The 27,755-nt window shown below is 49.4% G+C and overlaps 2 protein-coding genes across 2 annotated transcripts in view; one reads left to right on the top strand and one right to left on the bottom strand.

The window, feature by feature from the left end:
* Positions 1-22,531, bottom strand: part of WIPI1 (WD repeat domain, phosphoinositide interacting 1) — a 32,554-nt gene extending 10,023 nt beyond the window's left edge. The window contains exons 1-6 of the mRNA XM_063456099.1: positions 22,377-22,531; positions 11,872-11,954; positions 3,164-3,333; positions 2,743-2,839; positions 1,853-1,950; positions 457-549 (exon numbers count right to left, since the gene is read on the bottom strand). Of these exons, the coding sequence (XP_063312169.1) occupies positions 457-549; positions 1,853-1,950; positions 2,743-2,839; positions 3,164-3,333; positions 11,872-11,954; positions 22,377-22,465 (630 nt within the window). The 5' untranslated portion in view covers positions 22,466-22,531. The remainder of the gene's footprint in view (positions 1-456; positions 550-1,852; positions 1,951-2,742; positions 2,840-3,163; positions 3,334-11,871; positions 11,955-22,376) is intronic.
* Positions 1-27,755, top strand: part of GNA13 (G protein subunit alpha 13) — a 598,177-nt gene that overhangs the window by 234,669 nt on the left and 335,753 nt on the right. The window lies entirely within an intron of this gene.

Genomic DNA, 27,755 nt, shown 5'->3' with positions numbered 1-27,755 from the left:
TTTGTGCAGCTTTCGCTTGAAACACCGCACATACAGGGTAAGCTGCACTTATGTGTTGTGGGCTAGTTACTCACTGCGCATGTAACTTAGGCAGCCAGGAATTCTGATAATGGCTGCCTAATGTTAAATCGGTGCACGCTGGCTTCAGACGTAATGGGCTTCTACCATTGCAGGTAGCGCTGGGAGCCTGTTTCTCCACTCCCTTGTTCCAGGCCTTCTAGCCCTCTGAGCTGGTCAGAATGATCCAATCAAATGTTTCAGAGAGGGACGGAATGATATAGCGTGAATGGGAAAGAAAGAACCTTACTGGGTGCTAGAGTCAGGGTAAGTTTCACATTACAGGAAAATATTTTGCAGATACAAATAGTACCAGTTACAATGTACCCCACACTTGTAGATGTTATGGGTTTCTCACCGTCTCATATTCAATATAAATGCGACTTGATAACGACTTACTTTTTCCGAAGCGCTGGCAAGTTTTGTTCCCGTAGAGTTAAAGGCAATAGCAGCAAGTGGACTATCGTGGGCGGGTATTGTGCATTCTGTTTTCTGTATACAAACAGACGAGAGGAAGATTTGCAACCAATGTACAAATGTTGTGGATTAAGAAACACAATATTTCCTTCTTTGTTTAAAGTGGTCTATAGCTTTGTATTTTAGACAATTTACCATTACATTTCCTGCCAGGTCACAGATTTACAATGCAGACCAAAAGCTGTATGGTTTAGCCTGGTATTGATCCAATAATTCCATGTATTCACGAACATCTGAAACTGTTCCACAGATGGACCTTTTTTTTTTTTTTGGTTAAAGAAAGACACTCCCATATTTCAAAAACCATTAAAAAAAAAAATATTAAAAAAAATGACAAACCAGGGATAGCTTGCTACAGGGGCTAATATAACACTCTGTGAGCAGATGCACCTTTAGTCATAGACAGTGGGACACGGGTCAGCATTACTGTAATTCAGAGGGTGAAATACTCTGGATTTTTTGTCATGGTAAAGCTAGATCCGTAACCCGTTAAAGTCTAGCTGTCTGTAAGGCTGTAGGAAATAACTAAGCAGGACACACTATGATGGTATAAGATCTATAGGGAACAAATTGTGTCCTTAAGGAGTTTATTTATAATGACAGAAGGACAGTCTATAAGGGCTTTTTAAACCAATACAGACAGATGGCATAAAGAACGAGACCCTTCCCGGCCCCCCCAGCTATTGCTAAACTACAAAACCCATGATTGCTTTGGGAGCCTTCTGGCCATACCAAATGCAGAGTTTAGACCCCAATAAGAGATTTCTAACATGTCACATGGGACAGAACTGGAGGATTTATTTTTTATTTCAGAATTTTAAAAAGTGACATTTATTAGAATTAGTACATCTGACTCGCATATCACTACCCATACATTTCACCAACTTTACTAGTACTCAGTATATCTCCAAAATAAAAAGGACATGCACGAGTATTCAGTCTATGTTCCCTTTCATTACTGGTGACTGGCTGGGGTGTGGGGTGCAGTAGTTTGATGGCAGCAGGCAGGGTTTGAGCTAATCCAATCTGAATGTATAAGGGGATACGTCAATGCAATGTCCTGCTCTCACTCATGTGCACACACACAGTTAGAGACTTGTTAAATTTGTAGGCAGACTCCAGGCAGTACGGTGATAACATTGGTGGCAATTGGAGGTGGGGGGATGATGTGATTGGTTACAGCACATTGTAATGATACAGAGACAACAACCTGCTCTATATGTAGCATCTGACAAAATACTCTGTATTACACTAGGAAAACAATCAATTCCGGGCATAACAAGTGGTGACACAATATGGCTGCAATCATGGCACTCACCAAACTATTTGCATCGTACAACATCACCTCCCCTACTGAGGAGCTGCCGGGCAATGCAAGATAGGAGTTGGAATGGTTAATGGAGAGAGCACAGAGACCTATAAAGGAATAGAAAGTTACATTCACTCTTTGGTGTAAACTTAGCTATAACAATACCATCTACATTTATAACAAAAACAAAGTATTTAATCAGGAAAGTACACTTAGCTTTTCATTTGTTTCCTGGAGTCCAGATGGCAATATGTTTTTAGTAACTCTTACAGAATTAAACAAGAAGAGTTCATTCTTAAGTACGGAGTATAACTCGCAATGCAGTCTTTACAGGGAGTAACTTTGGCTCCTTAATTTGGAGAGCTCAGGGTACAGACCAAGTTGCTCGATGCAGTTAGATTTATTTCTTATAAACAGTGCACTGCAATATATACCATGCTAGTCCTCCGGTTATGAAGTATAAAACAATCCTATAAAATTCTGGGGGGGAACAAATATTTAATCTATGTGGTCCTGAATCTTTCGGTGTACATATAACTAAAGTGTAATTTGACCTGGCCTTTAAACACAAGAGAACGGTATTGTCAACGAGTCATTAACTTCATTAACAGAAACTTAAACAAGTAGTAGAAATGTTCAATTTCTGCATAAGATTTCATTGTCCTTGCGAATTCTCCACAATCCCCACTATAGCAAATAAAGCTCAGAATACTTACATAATGAAGGAAACACAAATTCAAAGTTTCAAACCGAATTTTACATTTAAGGATTTTTTTTAAATCCTCTAATTTAGCTATACTTTTTGTTCGCCGTCTCGTCTTCAAATCCACTTTAAATTTAGTAAATACGTAACTGTTAGTTGTTAGTGTCTGAATCCCGCTTCCTACCATATGGCTTACCTGACGCATTCCGCGGGGTGTCCAACAAAGTCTTGAGGAGTTTCATATCTTTTATATTGTGGATGTAAATTGATTCTTCCAAACATACAACCAGCCTCTTTAAAGCAAAACACAGGCAATAAGGAGGTCACAGAGTGAATATAATATCAGTAATAGCAATAATAAGGAATCCATCGCGGAAAATGCTGGCAGGTCTAGTAAAAAGTAAGGTAATGTTCACAATATGTCAAATAATCTATTCTTAAAACACAGGATAAATCCATCCATCAATGAAACGGTCAACAGAAATGGACATATCAGTTAAATAATTCAATTTAATGTACACATTTTGTTCATGAAATCTCCAGCAAATCTATAGATACACACACACACACACATACCTACAGTACCATAGGGCTGGGGGGATTAACACTGATATTACCTGGCGGTTCAACCTGATGGATAGTATATTCCCGGAGTAGTTGTAATTGCAGATCTCGGTGCCCTTCTTAAAGTGGAATACGTTCATTTGTCGAGGCTTTGTGTGACTCACCACCACTACCAGGCTGCTGGAGAAAAGACGCTCCACAATATACACATCGGAGATCTCGCCTAGACACAAACATACAGAAAGATCTTACCTTGGATGTGGGATTTAATATAATAGAATACCCATCTTACCCTAGGCATTGTGGATATTACAAGTTTATTTATTTGGAATGCACACTCAGTCTGTAACACCATAAAATCTACTGCCATTCACAATCTCCTCATCTCCCGCTCCTTAACCCCTTAAGGACACATGACATGTGTGACATGTCATGATTCCCTTTTATTCCAGAAGTTTGGTCCTTAAGGGCTTAAACCTGCTGGCACAGACTGAGACTTGGTTCTATCCCTCTGACATTGCTAATCTTGCTTCCCTATCTTATGAGCTTATTCCACTCCCCCAGGCAATGCAATGCTAAGGGTCATGATGTGGGCTTTTTGCCCTCAGCTCACTGTTCCTTCCAACCTTCACCCCCCTTGTTCTTCTCCTTCCTTTTCATCTTTTGAAGTTCACTCCATCCGCTTCTGTGGTCCTCTCTCAGCCCGTGTTACTGTTGTCTACTGCCCTCCTGGAAGTCCTCTACTCTTCCTTAACTTTCTTACTTTCTCTCCACTAGCATTCCTTCCCTCATTCTTGGTAACTTCAACATCTCTATTAACAACTTTGGCCTTCTTACATAGCCGGCAATACCCTCAACCTTGTTTTCTCTAACCTTTACTCTGTCTCTACCTTTCCCTCTGTCTGACCACTATCTTCTAACCTGCACTGCCAATGTGTCCCTCATGCAACATATTAAACCTAGCTCGGGCCCTCAGAAAACTAAGCTTACTTGATCCACATGAGATCTCTCCCTCTCTCCAGTCTCCAATGTCTCCCTTTTTGCCCCACTGCAACCACGCCATGGACTAACCTCACAGCTAGCAATTTTGCATGTCACTTTACTGACAAGATCAACCAAATTAGGAATACAGTCTCCCCTCTTTCCTCCTCCCCTCCAATATGCAGCTTTCATTCTATACCTTCTCCTCTTCCCTCAAACATGCAATTGCTTATACCATCCTAAAAATGCCATCTCTTGACCCTACCTCTCCTAATTACAGTCCAAAGCACCACCCCACTGCTACTTCTAAGCTTCTTGAGCAGGTTGTATTTATCCATCTTAGTCACTTTCTCAATACTAACTCTCTACTTGACTCTCTTCAATTTGACTTCCCCTCCCTCCCTTCTCCAGAAACCACCATGACCAAAGTGACTAACGACTAACTTACTGCCAAAAGGTCATTACTCTCTCTTCATTCTCCTTGACCAAATCCACTACAACCTTGGACTATGTGACAATGTGAATTTTAATAGGAGATGGCCAAGGGGTCAAGGTTAATTTAATCTCATGAGAACAGAGTGAAAAACGGGGGGTAACCCACAGAGAATTAGAGGTAAATGAGGAGAGAGAGAGTCTGATCTCATTGCCTAGATTAGGATAATGTTAACAATTTAAAAACTGAACTATGCTTTAATCATTGGGTTAAAGACGCCAATAAGGAAAAAGAAACTCGGCCGTCGCTGTGTAACTAGACCATAAGTCAATAGTGGCAGCTAGGGTAGAGGGCATGAAGAGAAAAAATAATAATAATGATAGTATGATAAGTAGTACAGGGGTATGTACAATACAAAGGAAAAGAAAAAAAGAAGATAGATAATTACAGAACCCTCACAGATAATGAGGGATAAAACAAAAGATTGTGTACTTGGGCAATTCACACCAGCTGACGGTGAGAAGCCCACACAATATCTTTGTTAAATATGGTTGGTAAGTTCCTGTGCATCGACAGGGGTATAAGCTGTAGCATGTCCCAGGTGGTTGACTACCGATAATGTCATAAGCCGTACTTGTTTCAGTGTATCCGGGTTTAGGATACAGTACAGTGTTATAATCGGTAATTCAACTGAAAGGGGATGCTGCTGCAGATTAGGTTCTTGTGTATCAATAGTGGTATACACTGTAGCATATCCCTGGTGGTCAATTAGAAATGCCAACATTAACTGTGCTTGTTTCAAAGTGTCAAAGTTTTGAGATACAGTATAGTGTCTTATGGCATAGTTTGGCTGAAGAGGGATACTGCTACAAAGAGAGTGTGACCTATTTCCTATCACAGCGAGTCAACCTGTAGTCAGAGTTGTATGCGGTGGAGTGTGTGTCCAGCAAAGCATACACGTACCTAAGTCCGTATTAAGGAGTCATAGGAGTTAGTTTCATCGATAGCAGATGTGTCTGCTCTAAATGCCTATACCAAATAATGTCGTAATGGCTAGTAACCGAGGTCGACAGGATCTCAAGTTTATAAGTAGAGATAGTGAGAAAAGGTGCCTTCGAAGGTATCTGGTATAGGAAAGGAGGGTAAGAAAATTTTAACTGCTAGAGAGATAGCAGACTAACCCCTTTGTATACGGAGAGGCACTAGCCTACAGATTCAGTCGCTGACACCTGTTGTATACCTTGATCGGTATGTGTCTCTAACTGTTCGTCCGCTGTCTCCCCATTGCGAGTAAGTAAAAAATAATATTGCAGAGTGTCGGGGGGGAGAGGAGGTGACGAGAGACACAGCAGGCAGGGTCTGGTGGATATAATGATAGGAAATATAGAATCGTCGCGCCCCGACGCGCGTTTCGCCTTGCTTCAAAGGCTCATCAGGGGGAAATGATTTCCCGTCATGCTGGGGTTTAAAAAGGGCCGCCCTTGCATTTGATTGGTTACTGATTTATGCAGCAAAACTTTACTCAGAAAAGAGTCACAGTGGATTTTCTCCTTCAAGACTTTGACCCCTCTGGGTCTGAATGAGGAATTTAACTACACGGCATTCATACATCAATAATACTTATCTCTGTACCTAAACACTCCAGACAGGTTCCTCTCGAATCCCGCAAGTCGCTTAGTTGCCCGACAACAATTGATCACCCCCTGGTTACGTCACAGCATGTAACAATGTGAATTCTGTCTAGGATACAAAACTTAACTCCTAAACTGCCCTTTTTGGTATCTGGAATTCTCACTATGAATTGGGCACCTCTACCACACCACTGCACTCATAACGTAGATCCCCCTATTTATTAACTTCCAGTCCACATCTACATAACTTTTCTATTCTTAACTAAGGATAGGATTATCCTAGGACACTATGAGCTCTTCTGATTGAGTGGGATTCCCCTAACTCTGCGAGTCTCGTATTCATAACATATGCCGTCCACCGGCATACTAGGCGTCCATACTACATCACCGGACACTATCCAATTGTGCTGATGTCTCTACTTACCTGCAATAAGCTACTTCTAGCTAGCGATCCTTTCATACCGATTTGGACAATTTGACAACCTCCAGCATAATGCATCTTACTGGAGTACCGTCACAATATTAACCTATCAAGATTACCATCATCTCTATAACGATTTGGTATTAGAATACCCCCCCTATTGGCTAAATATACCAATAAACATGAGTCCACTGATGCTTGGACCTTGGCTGTTCAGCCAATCCAATATATTCAAAGGACGTAGGCTTCTCCTAAACCTTTTTCAGCCATTTCGGCCACCATACTCCCTGCATAAATCAGTAACCAATCAAATGCAAGGGCGGCCCTTTTTAAACCCCAGCATGACGGGAAATCATTTCCCCCTGATGAGCCTTTGAAGCAAGGCGAAACGCGCGTCGGGGCGCGACGATTCTATATTTCCTATCATTATATCCACCAGACCCTGCCTGCTGTGTCTCTCGTCACCTCCTCTCCCCCCCGACACTCCGCAATATTATTTTTTACTTACTCGCAATGGGGAGACAGCGGACGAACAGTTAGAGACACATACCGATCAAGGTATACAACAGGTGTCAGCGACTGAATCTGTAGGCTAGTGCCTCTCCGTATACAAAGGGGTTAGTCTGCTATCTCTCTAGCAGTTAAAATTTTCTTACCCTCCTTTCCTATACCAGATACCTTCGAAGGCACCTTTTCTCACTATCTCTACTTATAAACTTGAGATCCTGTCGACCTCGGTTACTAGCCATTACGACATTATTTGGTATAGGCATTTAGAGCAGACACATCTGCTATCAATGAAACTAACTCATATGACTCCTTAATACGGACTTAGGTACGTGTATGCTTTGCTGGACACACACTCCACCGCATACAACTCTGACTACAGGTTGACTCGCTGTGATAGGAAATAGGTCACACTCTCTTTGTAGCAGTATCCCTCTTCAGCCAAACTATGCCATAAGACACTATACTGTATCTCAAAACTTTGACACTTTGAAACAAGCACAGTTAATGTTGGCATTTCTAATTGACCACCAGGGATATGCTACAGTGTATAACACTATTGATACACAAGAACCTAATCTGCAGCAGCATCCCCTTTCAGTTGAATTACCGATTATAACACTGTACTGTATCCTAAACCCGGATACACTGAAACAAGTACGGCTTATGACATTATCGGTAGTCAACCACCTGGGACATGCTACAGCTTATACCCCTGTCGATGCACAGGAACTTACCAACCATATTTAACAAAGATATTGTGTGGGCTTCTCACCGTCAGCTGGTGTGAATTGCCCGAGTTCACAATCTTTTGTTTTATCCCTCATTATCTGTGAGGGTTCTGTAATTATCTATCTTCTTTTTTCTTTTCCTTTGTATTGTACATACCCCTGTACTACTTATCATACTATCATTATTATTATTTTTTCTCTTCATGTCCTCTACCCTAGCTGCCACTATTGACTTATGGTCTAGTTACACAGCGACGGCAGAGTTTCTTTTTCCTTATTGGCGTCTTTAACCCAATGATTAAAGCATAGTTCCGTTTTTAAATTGTTCACATTATCCTAATCTAGGCAATGAGATCAGACTCTCTCTATGTGACAATGTGATTTCATAGTTTTCATCCTATATTTCTGAATGTTCATTTAATATCTCTTTCTCTTGTGCCACCTCCTCCCCGCTGCCTGCCTCAGTTATTGATCCCCAGGGCTGTTTTTAGTCCTCTTATTCTCCATCTACACTACCTCTCTCAGGAACCTTATTAACTCCTTTGGATTTCAGTATCATCTATATGCTGATGATTCTCAGATTTACCTGACCTCTCTCCGGTTACAAACTGCCTCTCTTCCATCTCTAACGGGATGCTTTCCAGTTTTCGAAAACGTAATCTTTTTAAAACAGAACTCCTCATCTTTCCCCGCTTAAATAAACCTTTTCCTTCAATCTCCCTACAAGTCAATGGGACACCTGTTACCACAAACCCTCAAGCTCGCTGCCTTGGTGTTACTTTCGACACAGGTCTTACTGTACATCCAGTAACTTGCACCTAAAACATATTGCCCGCATTCACCTTTTTCTAACTCAAGATATAATTAAGGCACTTGTTCATGCACTCATATTTTTCCGACCTGACAATTGCAACTTACTACCCTTTGGCCTTCCAAATACCCGCTTTGCCCATCTTCGGTCTGGAATTGAATGCCGCAGCCAGGCTTATCTTTCTGACTGACTGCAACTCCCATACCTCAACCCTTTGCCAATCATTACCGAGGCTTCCTGAACCTTCAGGATCCAATTCAAACTGCCAAGACAAACCTACAAATGATTGATTACACTCCTCACTACATTTCCTCTTTACTCAACAAATACACCCCTTTTAGATCCCTTCGCTCTGCAAATGACCTTCTTCTGACATCTGCTTGTTCCCACATTGCCAACTCTCACCTGCAAGATTTTTCCAAGGCTGACCCGTTCCTTTGGAATTCGCTACCCTGTGCAATCAAACTTTCCACTAGAAAACTTTCACTGAAAACACAGCTCTTTAGGAAAGCTAACCATCTTCCAACGTACTGTTTCTCTGCCCTCATCACTTCCCTCGACTCCATAGCCCAGCTCACTCTCTCACCTGCCACTGTTTAGTTCTTCCACACACCTTTTACTAGCCTATTTCAACACGGGTATCTTACCCATCAGCCGCTACTTCCTCTGACATGCTGTTTTTTCTCGTGTGTTTTTACCCATTCCTCATAGATTGTAAGCTCGTTTGAGCAGGGCATTCTTCACCTTGTCTCTCTTATATTCCGTAAGTAAATTACTTGTTGCTAAATATCCATATTTTACAATTGTAAACTACTGCAGAATTTGTTGGAACTATATAAATGATAATGTTTTCAAATACCCTAATGTTATGATGGTTCTGTTGGTCTGTTTAGAGTCCATGCAAATTATGGATGGACCAAGACTATCTGGCAACGGCAGAAACTTATTAAACGTTTGTATGCAGACTTTGTGAGATTAGGAGAGTTTAGTAACTGAAATAACAAGTCAAATTTTCTTTTCATCACTTAACGTGTAAAGAAAAAGTCAAGCATAGCAGTCTTTATAAAAGAGCATGTGCCTGTAGCCGCTGCGGTTACAATAATCTGCTATGCTATTTAAATATATAACCAGTTTCCATGGAAGCAACCATATGGTTTTATAGCAAACTACAGCTAAGGTAGCTCGAGTGCCCAGGTTAGAACTACATCAGTTTCCTATTTTCGTTAACAAAAACAACTTTTTATTTGTGTTTCCATAAGGCGGTCATCAGATTTTGGAAAGAACTCTCCTACTTTGTGAAAAAAAAATTCAGTTTTATGGTCTTATTGCATAAGAAATGGAAGACTTTGTCTGACTCACTCCTCAGATCATTTTAGTTCTTTTATTTACTAATTCGACCTCATTGTACAAGTAGCTGTAGTGATTTCTCACCTTTAAAAAGGACAATAATATGTATATTATTATACGTATCATACAATATTATGTAAATAATATTCAATATTTCTGTTAACCAGGACACCTATAGAAGTGAGGTGCCTTCAAAAGGGTCTTGAAGAACTCTTTCAAAGATATTACTTGCCTATATTGGGAACAAAACATTTTTAAGTCGTTGTAATCAATATTTTGGCAGCCAGTTTTTTTTGTTTTGTTTTTTTTAATTTTTCAATAATATATGTTATATATACTATTACACTTTAACTCTACCAAATCGGAATATGTGATGCTAATGGGATCAGGAGTTCTATCAAATTCAGTAACACAGGAATTCCCCTTTACAGTAAATATCCTTACTCCTGGCAAATTTAAACGTGTTCTGACAGGCATGTCACATCACAAATTAAGTTATGTTGTGATCTCTGCACCTTGAAGTGAATTGGAGATATAAAGACGCCACTACTGTTACTATATGTGTAAGTTATGCAGAAATGTGTAAATTTTCTAGTATGTTAAAGTAGCAATGGTCAAAAATCGCAATATTTGCACCCCTAGAAAACTTTGTAGATACAGAAAATATGGACCTGCAATTTTGCAAATGCTCATATCTTTCAGAATGCCAAATTAAAAGAAGTAAAAAGAATATGAGGTTGATTTGATAAGGAATGTACTCTATATTGCTTGTTTTTTTTGTTTGTTTTTTTAGAAAAGTTCACTTTATTTAGCCAAGCAGCCCTGTTTTGTTAGGCTCTTATCTGACCAACTATTGTTCATCCTAACTTGCCTGCTGCTCCATGTTAATACAGTGCAAGTTACATTGTGCAATAGCTGGTCAGATAACAGCAGAATCTGACGCAAGATGCCTGTTTGAACAAAAAAAAAAAAACTTCCTAAAAAAATAAAATAAATCAGTTTTGTTAAATGTAATACCGTTAAAAAACAATAACATTTTTGAGGACATATCCTTTAAAGGGACACTCTAAGCTCCATCCAAAACAACATGATCTTATTTAAGTGGTTTTAGCGCATAAATCACGCACCTGCAGTCTCGCTGCTCAATTCGCTACCATTCAGGAGTTATATCACTGTTTATGCAGAATTAGCCACACCTCCCCTGCCTGTGACTTACACAGACTCCCTACACACTTCCTGTAACGGGAGATCTTATTTTTTTAATCGTCTGTTATTGCACAGTTTGTTTAAAATATTTTTTTAAATCTCTTGTTCTGTTAATAGCCTGCAGGAGCCTCCTGTGTTTTATTTAAGTTTAAGTAACGGGGCAAGAGCAAATAACTTAAAAGGTAAACACACTGTGATTTAAGGACTGATTGAAAATTAAGCCATTTTTTTGTGGAGAGTCACAGTCAGAAGAGTTGCTGCTGGGGCTGCATAAACAAAGTGATTTAACTCCTAAATGGCAGAAACTTGAGCAGTGAGACTGCAGGGGCATGATCTATACACCAAAACTGCTTCATTAAAGGACCACTAAAAGTACCCAGAACATGTCCTCTTATGGTCTAGGTACAGTGGCCCTTTAATTTTAGCCTTGCTATGTAAAACGCTGAGGACATCGAACGTCATCAAATGCTGCTCATACGGGAGCATTGGATTGGATAAGAATATGAAGAATCATCGCAAGTGGGATGATATTGCGGGATGTGGTGCAGGTGGCCGCACCAACTGTATGTTTGGATTCCTAATGTTCTAGTGTCCTTTTAAGCTAAAGGTGTTTTGGTGCTTAGAGTGTCCCTTTAATTCTATTGCAGTTCTCACTATTAGATGTCATTTGTTTTAGATTTTTATAAAACTTACTGCTTTCATGGACCATATCGAGCTGCTCCACAGAGCATAGAGAGAACAGTTTGTATCCATTCCTCAAACCGATGGCCAACGATCTAGAAAAGAGATTGAAAAGGTGATCATAAACTAAGATATACGAGAACAAGAAGGGTTCTGCTCAAGGGAGCTTCTAGTCTACAGGAAGTGAAGTACTTTTGAATAATGGTGAAAATGGACCATAGCCAGAGGGAAGCTAAATTGAAACATGTTCTGACATCTCTGATCTCTAGGTGTACAGTTCAAGTTTAACTATTACTTCTATTAATAATGGGATACATACATTCGCTGTATAATCAAAAGGCAATTGTAGGAGCAGATCAACAGATATAGTGTACTTGCCAACGATTCACCTACATTTAGGAGTCATAAGTCAAATAGTAAAATATTTTGTCAAGGAATCAAAATATGGATAAACGGAATGTAAAATCCTTATGATAGCGGTAGAACAAACTGCACAGATCCATACACCCACGCGCCAACAAAAGGCTGTTTGTGATGGTATGGGAAATGGATTCCTAGCACACATCATGCCCCTTACCGGTTTTTAGTTAATTTCCCTGACAATTAACCTCATTGGCTAGGAGGAAACTTTGAAAAGATTGTGCGTGTGTCAACAGTGTCTGACTTGAGCCATATGTTTCTTGTGGGACTGCAGTTCTGTAAATTCCGCACGAGACACGTACATCACAAATGCACTGGAGATCAATTACAAACAGATACAGGTTTTTGTTTCCAAGTGTGTTTCTATCCAACAGCAGTCAGGCTGGTGAAATCTAATGTTAAAAAACCCTTGACGACACATACAGTATCTCACAGTACACCACCCACATTTTTGTAAATATTTTATTATATCTTTTCATGTGACAACACTGAAGAAATGACACTCTGCTACAATGTAAAGTAGTAAGTGTACTGTCTGTATAACAGTGTAAATGTGCTGTCCCCTCAAAATAACACAACACACCGCCATTAATGTCTAAACCGTTGGCAACAAAAGTGAGTACAGCCCTAAGTGGAAATGTCCAAATTGGGCATAATGGGCCATTTTCCTTCCCCGGTGTGACTCGTTAGTTACTCAATGTGGACTTTTTATGGATTTTTATTCTAGCCCCTTTTCTATTTGTTTTTATGTTAACCATTTAACTGCTGCTGTTATTGGCATTTCAAGATCTATCACGCTGCTGCCTGGTTCCACCCTGTGTGGAAAAATGCCCAGAATCTTCTACTTGCTTGTAAGTGCAATCTAATAAAGCCTTGTTTGGTTTTAATTACACTTCACTATGTGCGGTTCTTTTCCTCCACATATATAAGGATTCCCATTACTGGAGATTCACCAGCCTCCTGGTTCGTTTTAACCCCTGGTGGGGTGAGAAGCCTAGATCATCTCATGTTTGTGAGTTTATTACTAGCACCATTCATTTTGCTTTAATTTTTACTGTATTATGCTATGTTGTTATGTTTATTATTATTGCAGATCTACATTGATCCATCTATACTGGTTTACTTCTCCAGGTTATGTTCTAAATTTTTATATACGTATACTGGGTGTTTTTTCCAACTTCTCTTTGTCGTTAGCGTTACTAGGTCTCAGGTGTGAATGGGGAGCAGGTGTGTTAAATTTGGTGTTATCGCTCTCACACTCTCTCATACTGGTCACTGGAAGTTCAACATGGCACCTCATGTCAAAGAACTCTCTGAGGATCTGAAAAGAAGAGTTGTTGCTCTACATAAAAATGGCCTAGGCTATAAGAAGATTGCCAAGACCCTGAAACTGAGCTGCAGAACGGTGGACAAGACCATACAGCAGTTTCACAGGACAGGTGCCACTCAGAACAGGCCTCACCATGGTCGACCAAAGAAGTTGAGTGCACGTGCTCATCGTCATACCCAGAGGTTGTCTTTAGGAAATAGACGTATGAGTGCTGCCAGCATTGCTGCAGAGGTTGAAGGGGTGGGGGGTCAGCCTGTCAGTGCTCAGACCATACGCCGCACACTGCATCAAATTGATCTGCATGTCTGTCGTCCCAGAAGGAAGCCTCTTCTAAAGATGATGCACAAGAAAGCCCGCAAACAGTTTCGGTCCTGTGGTCCGATGAGACCAAGATACACATTTTTGGTTCAGATGGTGTCAAGTGTGTGTTTGGCAGCAACCAGGTGAGGAGTACAAAGACAAGTGTGTCTTGCCTACAGTCAAGCATGTTGGTGGGAGAGTCATGGTCTGGGCCTGCATGAGTGCTGCTGGCACTGGGGAGCTACAGTTCATTAAGAGACCCAAGAATGCCAACATGTACTGTGACATACTGAAGCAAAGCAGGATCCCCTCCCTTTGGAGACTGGGCCGCAGGGCAGTATTCCAACCTGATTACAACCCCAAACACACCTCCAAGACGACCACTGCCTTGCTAAAGAAGCTAAAGGTAAAGGTGATGGACTGGCCAAGCATGTCTCCATACCTAAACCCTACTGAGCTTCTGTGGGGCATCCTCAAATGGAAGGTGGGGTAGTGCAAGGTCTCTAACATCCACTAGCTCTGTGATGTCGTCATGGAGGAGTGGAAGAGGAGCCCAGTGGCCACCTGTGAAGCTCTGGTGAACTCCATGCCCATGAGGGTTAAGGCAGTGCTGGAAAATAATGGTGGCCACACAAAATATTGACACTTTGGGCTCAATTTGGACATTTCCCCTTAGGGGTGTACTCACTTTTGTTGCCAACGGTTTAGACATTAATGGCTGTGTTCAGTTATTTTGAGGGGACGGAAATTTACACTGTTATACAGGCTGTACACTGGCTGTGAAATTTCTTCGGTGTTGTCACATGAAAAGATATAATAAAATATTTACAAAAATGTTAGGGGTGTACTCACTTTTGTGAGATACTGTACCTTGGTTTACAGGCCTATGGTGGCAGCCTGGGTCACCCCAGAGAAGAGATAATAATGTAGAAAATATTTCCGTCCCCTAGATGTCATATGGATGGAAATAGTATTGACATGCGTTTTCTCTGACTAAGCACAAAACCACTAATTAAAAACACTTAGATGCAGTTCACCTGCCACCCTGAGAAATTCAGGAGATGACAAAGCACTCTATCATGATGGATTCCAGGATTATTGGGCTGTTGTCAGTGAGATATTATGTTATTGCAAAGTAGAAAGACAAGCTGGGTAGGTGGGTATAAAAACAACAAAGACATGGCGCACATATTTGAAAAGAACAAAGCAGATGGTAAAGAATGGATTCAAAATTAAACCGGTTTGCCAGCTGATTGGGAACCTAGATCACAGAAATGTCACAACTGTTGGGGGTATGGCTGAATGAATGTGAAATTAGAAAGATAAACATCTTCTAGGATGCGTGAATGTGTGTATTTGGTTTTAGAGTACATGGCTTCCTTATTTTTAGTATTTTTTAGTATAATACCCCCATCCACTTTTTTTTTTTATACCCATTTAAAAATTCCAGCACAGTTACAGAACCATCGCTGCAGTCTGATCTACCTAATGTGAAGTAAGCAATACTGATGAATTTTGTCCAATCAGATGCTTCTTCAAGAGAATCACAAATGACACATGAACGGCAATCACCTAGATCTCTCAATCCAATGTTTCTCTACGAAAATAACTTAATCCAGTGCTTCAAAAAGAAGGACTGGATGCAGACTGCTCTCTCTCTCTCTCTTTCCCCCCCCCCCAGCACGGCACACTCTCCCCCCCCCCCACCTGGCACTCTCTCTCCCCCCCCCCACCTGGCACTCTCTCTCCCCCCCCCCCACCTGGCACTCTCTCTCCCCCCCCCCCACCTGGCACTCTCTCTCCCCCCCCCCACCTGGCACTCTCTCTCCCCCCCCCCCACCTGGCACTCTCTCTCCCCCCCCCCCACCTGGCACTCTCTCTCTCTCTCCCCCCCCCCCCTGGCACTCTCTCTCCCCCCCCTGGCACTCTCTCTCTCCCCCCCCCCCCGGCACTCTCCCCCCCCCCGGCACTCTCCCCCCCCCCCCCCCGGCACTCTCCCCCCCCCCCCCCGGCACTCTCCCCCCCCCCGGCACTCTCCCCCCCCCCGGCACACTCCCCCCCCCCGGCACACTCTATCTCCCCCCCCCCACACCTGGCACACTCTCTCTCCCCTCCCCCCCCCCCCAGCCTGGCACACGCTCTCTCTCCCCCCCCAGCCTGGCACACGCTCTCTCTCCCCCCCCCGCAGCCTGGCACACGCTCTCTCCCCCCCCCCCAGCCTGGCACACGCTCTCCCCCCCCCCCCAGCCTGGCACACGCTCTCTCCCCCCCCCCCCCCCAGCCTGGCACACGCTCTCTCCCCCCCCCCCCAGCCTGGCACACGCTCTCTCCCCCCCCCCCCAGCCTGGCACACGCTCTCTCCCCCCCCCCCAGCCTGGCACACGCTCTCTCCCCCCCCCCCCCCAGCCTGGCACACGCTCTCTCCCCCCCCCCCCAGCCTGGCACACGCTCTCTCCCCCCCCCCAGCCTGGCACACGCTCTCTCCCCCCCCCCAGCCTGGCACACGCTCTCTCCCCCCCCCCAGCCTGGCACACGCTCTCTCCCCCCCCCCCCCAGCCTGGCACTCTCTCTCTCCCCCCCACCTGGCACTCTCTCTCTCCCCCCCCCCCCACCTGGCACTCTCTCTCTCCCCCCCCCCACCTGGCACTCTCTCTCTCCCCCCCACCTGGCACTCTCTCTCTCCCCCCCCCCACCTGGCACTCTCTCTCTCCCCCCCCCCACCTGGCACTCTCTCTCTCCCCCCCCCCCCACCTGGCACTCTCCCCCCCCCGGCACTCTCCCCCCCCCCCTGGCACTCTCTCTCTCCCCCCCCCACCTGGCACTCTCCCCCCCCCCCCTGGCTCTCTCTCCCCCCCCCTGGCACTCTCTCTCTTCCCCCCCCCCACCTGGCACTCTCCCCCCCCCCTGGCACTCTCTCCCCCCCCCCCCCACCTGGCACTCTCTCTCCCCCCCCCCCACCTGGCACTCTCTCCCCCCCCCCCCACCTGGCACTCTCTCCCCCCCCCACCTGGCACTCTCTCCCCCCCCCACCTGGCACTCTCCCCCCCCCCCCAGGCACTCTCTCCCCCTCCCCCCCCACCTGGCACTCTCTCCCCTCCCCCCCCCACACCTGGCACTCTCTCCCCTCCCCCCCCCCACACCTGGCACTCTCTCCCCTCCCCCCCCCCCACACCTGGCACTCTCTCCCCCCCCCCCCCCCCACACCTGGCACTCTCTCCCCCCCCCCCACACCTGGCACTCTCTCCCCCCCCCCCCACACCTGGCACTCTCTCCCCCCCCCACACCTGGCACACTCTCTCTCCCCCCCCACACCTGGCACACTCTCTCTCCCCTCCCCCCCCCCCCAGCCTGGCACACGCTCTCTCCCCTCCCCCCAGCCTGGCACACGCTCTCTCTCCCCCCCCAGCCTGGCACACGCTCTCTCTCCCCCCCCAGCCTGGCACACGCTCTCTCCCCCCCCCCCAGCCTGGCACACGCTCTCTCCCCCCCCCCCCAGCCTGGCACACGCTCTCCCCCCCCCCCCCAGCCTGGCACACGCTCTCCCCCCCCCCCCCAGCCTGGCACACGCTCTCTCCCCCCCCCCCCCAGCCTGGCACACGCTCTCTCCCCCCCCCCCCAGCCTGGCACACGCTCTCTCCCCCCCCCCCCAGCCTGGCACACGCTCTCTCCCCCCCCCCCAGCCTGGCACACGCTCTCTCCCCCCCCCCCCCAGCCTGGCACACGCTCTCTCCCCCCCCCCAGCCTGGCACACGCTCTCTCCCCCCCCCCCCAGCCTGGCACACGCTCTCTCCCCCCCCCCCCAGCCTGGCACACGCTCTCTCCCCCCCCCCCCACCTGGCACTCTCTCTCTCCCCCCCACCTGGCACTCTCTCTCTCCCCCCCCCCACCTGGCACTCTCTCTCTCCCCCCCCCCACCTGGCACTCTCTCTCTCCCCCCCCACCTGGCACTCTCTCTCTCCCCCCCCCACCTGGCACTCTCTCTCTCCCCCCCCCCCCACCTGGCACTCTCTCTCTCCCCCCCCCCCCACCTGGCACTCTCCCCCCCCCCCCACCTGGCACTCTCTCCCCCCCCCACCTGGCACTCTCTCTCCCCCCCCCCACCTGGCACTCTCTCTCCCCCCCCCCACCTGGCACTCTCTCTCTCCCCCCCCCCACCTGGCACTCTCTCTCCCCCCCCCACCTGGCACTCTCTCTCCCCCCCCCACCTGGCACTCTCTCTCCCCCCCCCACCTGGCACTCTCTCTCCCCCCCCCACCTGGCACTCTCTCTCCCCCCCCCACCTGGCACTCTCTCTCCCCCCCCCCCCACCTGGCACTCTCTCTCCCCCCCCCCCCCACCTGGCACTCTCTCTCCCCCCCCCCCCACCTGGCACTCTCTCTCCCCCCCCCCCCACCTGGCACTCTCTCTCCCCCCCCCCCCCACCTGGCACTCTCTCTCCCCCCCCCCCCACCTGGCACTCTCTCTCCCCCCCCCCCCCACCTGGCACTCTCTCTCTCCCCCCCCCCACCTGGCACTCTCTCTCCCCCCCCCCCACCTGGCACTCTCTCTCCCCCCCCCCACCTGGCACTCTCTCTCCCCCCCCCCCACCTGGCACTCTCTCTCCCCCCCCCCACCTGGCACTCTCTCCCCCCCCCCCACCTGGCACTCTCTCTCTCCCCCCCCCCACCTGGCACTCTCTCTCTCCCCCCCCCCCCACCTGGCACTCTCTCTCTCTCCCCCCCCCACCTGGCACTCTCTCTCTCTCCACCCCCCGCCACCTGGCACTCTCTCTCTCTCCACCCCCCCCCACCTGGCACTCTCTCTCTCTCCACCCCCCCACCTGGCACTCTCTCTCTCTCCCCCCCCCCCCACCTGGCACTCTCTCTCTCTCCCCCCCCACCTGGCACTCTCTCTCTCTCCCCCCCCCACCTGGCACTCTCTCTCTCTCCCCCCCCCCACCTGGCACTCTCTCTCTCTCCCCCCCCCCCCACCTGGCACTCTCTCTCTCTCCACCCCCCGCCACCTGGCACTCTCTCTCTCTCCACCCCCCCCCACCTGGCACTCTCTCTCTCTCCACCCCCCCCACCTGGCACTCTCTCTCTCTCCCCCCCCCCACCTGGCACTCTCTCTCTCCCCCCCCCCACCTGGCACTCTCTCTCCCCCCCCCCCCACCTGGCACTCTCTCTCTCTCTCCCCCCCCACCTGGCACTCTCTCTCTCTCTCCCCCCACCTGGCACTCTCTCTCTCCCCCCCCCACCTGGCACTCTCTCTCTCCCCCCCCCCCACCTGGCACTCTCTCTCTCTCTCCCCCCCCCACCTGGCACTCTCTCTCCCCCCCCCCTGGCACTCTCTCCCCCCCCCTGGCACTCTCTCTCCCCCCCTGGCACTCTCTCTCTCCCCCCCCCCACCTGGCACTCTCTCCCCCCCCCCTGGCACTCTCCCCCCCCCCCTGGCACTCTCCCCCCCCCTGGCACTCTCCCCCCCCCCCTGGCACTCTCCCCCCCCCCCGGCACTCTCTCTCTCCCCCCCCCCACCTGGCACTCTCCCCCCCCCCCCTGGCACTCTCCCCCCCCCTGGCACTCTCTCCCCCCCCCCACCTGGCACTCTCTCCCCCCCCCCCACCTGGCACTCTCTCTCCCCCCCTGGCACTCTCTCCCCCCCCCCCACCTGGCACTCTCTCCCCCCCCCCACACCTGGCACTCTCTCCCCTCCCCCCCCCCACACCTGGCACTCTCTCCCCTCCCCCCCCCACACCTGGCACTCTCTCCCCTCCCCCCCCCCCACACCTGGCACTCTCTCCCCTCCCCCCCCCCCCACACCTGGCACTCTCTCCCCTCCCCCCCCCACACCTGGCACTCTCTCCCCTCCCCCCCCCCACACCTGGCACTCTCTCCCCTCCCCCCCCCCCCCACACCTGGCACTCTCTCCCCTCCCCCCCCCCCACACCTGGCACTCTCTCCCCTCCCCCCCCCCCCACACCTGGCACTCTCTCCCCTCCCCCCCCCCCCCACACCTGGCACTCTCTCCCCTCCCCCCCCCACACCTGGCACTCTCTCTCTCTCCACCCCCCGCCACCTGGCACTCTCTCTCTCTCCACCCCCCCCCACCTGGCACTCTCTCTCTCTCCACCCCCCCCACCTGGCACTCTCTCTCTCTCCCCCCCCCCACCTGGCACTCTCTCTCTCCCCCCCCCCACCTGGCACTCTCTCTCCCCCCCCCCCACCTGGCACTCTCTCTCTCTCTCCCCCCCCACCTGGCACTCTCTCTCTCTCTCCCCCCACCTGGCACTCTCTCTCTCCCCCCCCCACCTGGCACTCTCTCTCTCCCCCCCCCCCCACCTGGCACTCTCTCTCTCTCTCCCCCCCCCACCTGGCACTCTCTCTCCCCCCCCCCTGGCACTCTCTCCCCCCCCCTGGCACTCTCTCTCCCCCCCTGGCACTCTCTCTCTCCCCCCCCCCACCTGGCACTCTCTCCCCCCCCCCTGGCACTCTCCCCCCCCCCCTGGCACTCTCCCCCCCCCTGGCACTCTCCCCCCCCCCCTGGCACTCTCCCCCCCCCCCGGCACTCTCTCTCTCCCCCCCCCACCTGGCACTCTCCCCCCCCCCCCCTGGCACTCTCCCCCCCCCTGGCACTCTCTCCCCCCCCCCACCTGGCACTCTCTCCCCCCCCCCCACCTGGCACTCTCTCTCCCCCCCTGGCACTCTCTCCCCCCCCCCCACCTGGCACTCTCTCCCCCCCCCCACACCTGGCACTCTCTCCCCTCCCCCCCCCCACACCTGGCACTCTCTCCCCTCCCCCCCCCCACACCTGGCACTCTCTCCCCTCCCCCCCCCCCACACCTGGCACTCTCTCCCCTCCCCCCCCCCCCACACCTGGCACTCTCTCCCCTCCCCCCCCCACACCTGGCACTCTCTCCCCTCCCCCCCCCCCACACCTGGCACTCTCTCCCCTCCCCCCCCCCCCACACCTGGCACTCTCTCCCCTCCCCCCCCCCACACCTGGCACTCTCTCCCCTCCCCCCCCCCCCCACACCTGGCACTCTCTCCCCTCCCCCCCCCCCCCACACCTGGCACTCTCTCCCCTCCCCCCCCCACACCTGGCACTCTCTCCCCTCCCCCCCCCCCACACCTGGCACTCTCTCCCCCCCCCCCCCACCTGGCACTCTCTCCCCCCCCCCCCCCCCACACCTGGCACACTCTCTCTCCCCCCCCCCCCCCCAGCCTGGCACACGCTCTCTCCCCTCCCCCCAGCCTGGCACACGCTCTCTCTCCCCCCCCAGCCTGGCACACGCTCTCTCTCCCCCCCCGCAGCCTGGCACACGCTCTCTTCCCCCCCCCCCCCAGCCTGGCACACGCTCTCTCCCCCCCCCCCCAGCCTGGCACACGCTCTCTCCCCCCCCCCCCAGCCTGGCACACGCTCTCTCCCCCCCCCCCCCAGCCTGGCACACGCTCTCTCCCCCCCCCCCCCAGCCTGGCACACGCTCTCTCCCCCCCCCCGCCTGGCACACGCTCTATCCCCCCCCCCCAGCCTGGCACACGCTCTCTCCCCCCCCCCCCAGCCTGGCACACGCTCTCTCCCCCCCCCCCCAGCCTGGCACACGCTCTCCCCCCCCCCCCCCAGCCTGGCACACGCTCTCCCCCCCCCCCCCCCAGCCTGGCACACGCTCTCTCCCCCCCCCCCCCCCAGCCTGGCACACGCTCTCTCCCCCCCCCCCCCAGCCTGGCACACGCTCTCTCCCCCCCCCCCCCAGCCTGGCACACGCTCTCTCCCCCCCCCCCCCCAGCCTGGCACACGCTCTCTCCCCCCCCCCCCCCGCCTGGCACACGCTCTCTCCCCCCCCCCCCCGCCTGGCACACGCTCTCTCCCCCCCCCCCAGCCTGGCACACGCTCTCTCCCCCCCCCCCCCAGCCTGGCACACGCTCTCTCCCCCCCCCCCCCCAGCCTGGCACACGCTCTCTCCCCCCCCCCCCCCAGCCTGGCACACGCTCTCTCCCCCCCCCCCCCCCAGCCTGGCACACGCTCTCTCCCCCCCCCCCCCCCAGCCTGGCACACGCTCTCTCCCCCCCCCCCCCCCAGCCTGGCACACGCTCTCTCCCCCCCCCCCCCCGCCTGGCACACGCTCTCTCCCCCCCCCCCGCCTGGCACACGCTCTCTCCCCCCCCCCCAGCCTGGCACACGCTCTCTCCCCCCCCCCCCCCAGCCTGGCACACGCTCTCTCCCCCCCCCCCCCAGCCTGGCACACGCTCTCTCCCCCCCCCCCCCCCAGCCTGGCACACGCTCTCTCCCCCCCCCCCCCCCCAGCCTGGCACACGCTCTCTCCCCCCCCCCCCCCCCCCCAGCCTGGCACACGCTCTCTCCCCCCCCCCCCCCAGCCTGGCACACGCTCTCTCCCCCAGCCTGGCACACGCTCTCTCCCCCAGCCTGGCACACGCTCTCTCCCCCAGCCTGTCTCTCTCTATGTATCTCTCTCTCTCCCCGCCGTCCTTACGTGCAGTCCTGGTTGTAGCTGAGGCAGCACATATCTCCGGCGGGTCCCTCCAGCCCGGCTCCCTCAGCCCCGCTCCCACCGCTCTCCATGTTCCCTTCGGGCTCCCCGGCTCCCGGTCACAACATCCGCCCGTAAACAAACAGCAGCTGACAGCGCGTCACGGCCGCCCTCCTGATTGGTCCCGCCCGGCAGCAGGGCACCGTCCTAGCAATCCTATTGGCTCTCACGCTCCACGAGCGACCAATAGGAGCCGCTCTATTGAGAACCGCCTACTTTCTCCCTGTCACGGGACTGCCAGAGTGGGACTTCTCAATTTCCCCGCCCCTTGTCCAACAGGGCTACTTCTGATTGGTCGATCTCACAGAGCTCAAACTTCTCATTGGCTGATTTATCTCCTGTCAGATTAAGGACACAGAATGTGTTGGCTGGTGGCCAAAAGCTGCCATCTTGGTTGGGGAGCTGGCACAGCAGAACTCTTTGAACCACTGGTATTTCCTAGGAACCTGTGGTTGCTACAGCAACAGGGAGTTCTCTTAAATAAAAAAAAATGGCTAAAGCTAAATTCTTATCTATGGTATATAAATCAGGCACAGTGATATGGTGCTCCTTGGCTAATGGCCATGCCAGGTTGGCACTAAAAAAACGAGACAAGAGACACTTTGGGAGTTATAATCAGGGCCGGACTGGGGATACAAAGCAGCCCTGGAAATTTTTTTTATGCCAGCACCATAAGTCACTGCGCCATATATTGTCGCATGTAATATGTAAGGCAATGTCTTGCCATGACAGATGATTGAGTAATATATATATATATATATATATATATATATATATATATATGCATATCCCTACAGGCTTTTCAACGTAAACACTGACTTTTCGGAGAAAAGGCAGTGTCTACATTGCTTCAAAGTGACACCGCTAGTGACAGTCACTCAGACGGTCACTAGAGGTGCTTCCTGTGTCAGTGCACCTACATTCAGGGCCTCCACACTCTGTAGGTGCTGAACGTTCCCCATACAGATACATTGATTTAATGCATCTCTATGAGCAGATGCTGATTGGTGTAACGTTTTGCAGCCAATCCAATGGCAAATCATTGGATTGGCTGAGATCATCAAGCTTGATGATCTCAGCCATAGAGGCAGGGCCAGTCGAGGGGAGACCAGCACACTGCATGGGGAAAAAAAAGGTGAGCAAAAACACTTTTTAAACACACATATACACCATGACAGACACAGAAACACACATATACCGTGACAGATACACACCCCATGACAGACACACACACATACCATGACACAGACAGACACACACATATATACCATGACACACACACCATGACACAGACAGACACACACCCCATGACAGAGACACACACACCATGACACAGACAGACACACCATGACGGACAGACAGACACACACCATGACACAGAAACACAGACACACACACACCCCATGACAGACAGACACACACACACACACCATGACAGACACACACACACACCCCATAACACACACACACACCATGACAGACACACACACACACCATACAGACAGACACCATGACACAGACAGACAGATACACATATACCATGACACAGACAGACACACATATATACCATGACACACACACCATGACGCAGACAGAAACACACCATGACACAGACAGACACACACACACACCATGACACAGACAGACACACACCATGACACAGACAGACAGACACACACACACACACACCCCATGACAGACAGACACACACACACACCATGACAGACAGACACACACACACACCATACAGACAGACACACCATGACACAGACAGACACACACACACACACACCATGACACAGACAGACAGACACCATGACATAGACAGACAGACACACACACACACCCCATGACAGACAGACACACACACACACACACACACACCATGACAGACAGACACACACACACCATACAGACAGACACACCATGACACAGACAGACACACACATACACACCATGACACAGACAGACACCATGACACAGACAGACACACACACCATAACAGACAGACAAACTCACACTGACACACATAACTCCAGGGGGTTGTGCAGTGGCTGTCTGTGCTGGCGGCCGCTGGGGCACCCGTGCTGGCGGCCGCTGGGGGAGGTCTTCTGGCGGCCGCTGGGGGAGCTGCACTGGCTCTGCTCTCCCGCCCTCGTGCGCTGCTGAATGAGACCGGGGCCGGAATATGACGTCATATTCCGGCCCCGGTCTCATTAAGTTGCACACTGGGGGAGCAGAGACAGCGCAGCTCCCCCAGCGGCCGCCAGAAGACCTCCCCCAGTGGCCGCCAGCACGGGTGCCCCAGCGGCCGCCAGCAGACCCAGGTGTCTGCCCGGCCCCAGGTGCCGACGGCCCACCGGGAAATTTCCCGGTATCCCGGTGGGCCAGTCCGGCCCCGGTTATAATAATAATTATGTATAAAATAAAATAAAAAAATATTAACAATTTGTCACATTTTCTGTTTGCAACAATATTGTTTATTATTATTATGATATTTATAGAGCGCCGTCAAATTCCACAGCGCTTTACAATGGGTGGACGAACAGACGTAGTTGTAACCAGACAAGTTGGACGTACCGGAACAGAGCGGTTGAGGGTCCTGCTCAATTAGCTTACATGCTAGAGGGAGTGGGGTAAAATGACACAAAAAGGTAAGGATAGTATTAGACTAGTGACAGTTGCAGAAGAGGATATTGCATATTCCATGTTTCTATTGATTATGTATGGATGTCTGGATTGACATAAGTAACAGATGGTATCTATAAGTCAGAAAGTTTTCTTGTCTGAGAACTCTGGAATGTAAGTTGGGTGTCCTGTCCTTATACGGTTAGTATGGGTACATCTATATAGTAACTGAACAAAGGGACAAAAGGTCTCTCTCGGCTCTTGTACAACTATGTAACGATGTAACTCCCCCTTCAGGAGAATTACCATCTGCTGTTGAACATCCATGATCATGTAACATCCTTTGTTGTTTAATTATGTATCAGTAACCAAGTAAGAAACCGTAAGTCAGATTGCGTATTAGTTCTTTTCATTAATATAGACATGCATTAATGTGGCAAGCCTTTGACCCAAGACAATATATATAAAAGACATATGTATCAATCAACAGAAGAAAGACACAGAAGAAAGGAATTATTACATTATCTTAGCCACATTTTCCCCTTTTTTGCCATTCACAACAGTTTTGTCCTGTGTCTCTCTTTTGTTGTTTTAAATAGTATATAAAAAAAGAAGAGATATCTCTTTCCACCAATATCTCAGTGACAGTTTTCTATGACAGTAAAGCATTCATGATCTTCCTTCTTTGTTTAAAGGCTAAAAAAAAAATTCCTCCATGTCGCACATACATCTTTTTTCGCGAAATAATCTTTTTTTCCTAGTAATATTAATCATTTGTCTTATGTGAATGTAATCAATGGCAATGTCATCCGTAATAAAACAAAAACCAAAAAACAACAACCATAGAGTAATTAAAAGTGCCAGAAACACAGATAATTGGAGTGAATTATGGAAAAGACGGAAAATGGCGTATATGCACAAAACTGGCGCAAATGTGAAAGTGAATGCAACAGTTTTTTTACATAACCCCCTTTGTCATCTGAGATGTGGGGTTAAATTATAATTTTATGAATTGTTGCCATTAACCCCTTAAGGACACATGACAAGTGTGACATGTCATGATTTCCTTTTATTCCAGAAGTTTGGTACTTAAGGGGTTAAAAGGTCGTAAGTACTGACGCCCTTATCAATCGATTTATCTCATGTTGATTCAAGCAGAGATCCAGCTGGCTGACTGACAGTCCAACATATAATACAGGAATATTTATCTGTGAAATTAAATTTTGTAAAGAAAGGCTGAAAAGATAGGGTATTTGCAATATAACCACTAAAGTGAGAGGAAGTGTTTATGGTGCTTAGAGTGTTGCACGTTGTGGCAATTTCACTGTGCTCATTTCATGCCGAAATAAGCATTGCACATGCACCACGTAGGTAGTAAAAACCAAAGGAAAAAAAGTTACCTGCGCTCTTTCCCAAATCCCTATGTATATTTAAACAAATGGAGGTTATTTAGTTTCTCCAATGGCCATTACAGGGAATGCCCACCTGCCACGTCAAGGTGAACCTCTTAGGTGGGTCCTACAATAACCAGTCACCTTAAAAGGGAACACATGGGATGGGCGGTAGCATTGTAACATAGCTGTGTGATCCTACTCCCACTACTCTTGGGCGGCAGCAATGACCATAGTACACATCAGCTTTTGAATTTGACAGATAGTCTCTATGATGATGTCACTGCGCTGTGCAGGGAGAGTAGCAGGAAAGACCATAGAGACTATATAAGTAGGTAGTGTAGGTGTATGTCATTTGACTGGACTTGGCATGGGTGAACTGACATTTTTGAGTAAAAATGATTCAAAGTGTTGCCAAAAAACACAAACACTAGAAGATCTAAATGTGAAAAAAAAATCACCTTGTTCAAGCTTAATTCACTGGTTTCCATGGTGATTGTTACACTTTCAGCTTGCTCGACTTCTTTATATATACAGCAAATCTACTCATCCGGCGTACAATAAGGATGGTTGATCCCAAAATACAGTGGGGAAAAAAAAGTTTTGAAAAATGGGAACTAACCAAACTTATTCAAATCAGAAGGCATTTATTTACCTCATAGAACATTAAAATCCTATCCAAAATATTGTCTGATAAAGTTTGTGAAACGCATAGGCTACATGTGTCTTTTTTTGCCCTTTCCGCTGTTGTGTATTTTACACTGAGTAGTTCAGTTGTGTGGTTTTTTCGTTATATTTTGGAAATTACGCAGCCTGGTAAAAACAAACAGAGTAGTTCAATGGGGTATGTCTACTAAATGATGATTCCCTACGTTCAATGTTCCTTTAATCTTATATTGATTATTTGTTATATTTCTGTTCTATTTTACAGAATGACCAAGTAATATTTTAACAGTCCCTCTTGCAATATCGACATTTTAAATTATTATTGTTCCAGAGCTTTAAATCTGTCAAACTTAGCTTCAGACAGTTTTAGACCTTGAAAACTCACTTCAACACTATCTTTTAATATAATGATCCTTTTAACAATTTTTGAAAGAAAATATATTCTCTGTTACATAGTTACATAGTTACATAGGCTGAAAAGAAGCGTGCGCGCATCAAGCTCAGCCTTCCTCACATTTGTTTTTTGCTGTTGATCCAAAAGAAGGCAAAAAATACAGTTTGAAGCACTTCCAATTATGCAACAAACTAGGAAAAAAATTCCTTCTTGACCCCAGAATGGCAGTCAGATTTATCCTTG

Source organism: Pelobates fuscus, chromosome 5 (genome assembly GCF_036172605.1).
Source record: "Pelobates fuscus isolate aPelFus1 chromosome 5, aPelFus1.pri, whole genome shotgun sequence".
Lineage (NCBI taxonomy): Eukaryota > Metazoa > Chordata > Amphibia > Anura > Pelobatidae > Pelobates > Pelobates fuscus.
The sequence above is the reverse complement of the archived record's forward strand: the minus strand, read 5'-3'. Positions and strand labels throughout refer to the sequence as shown.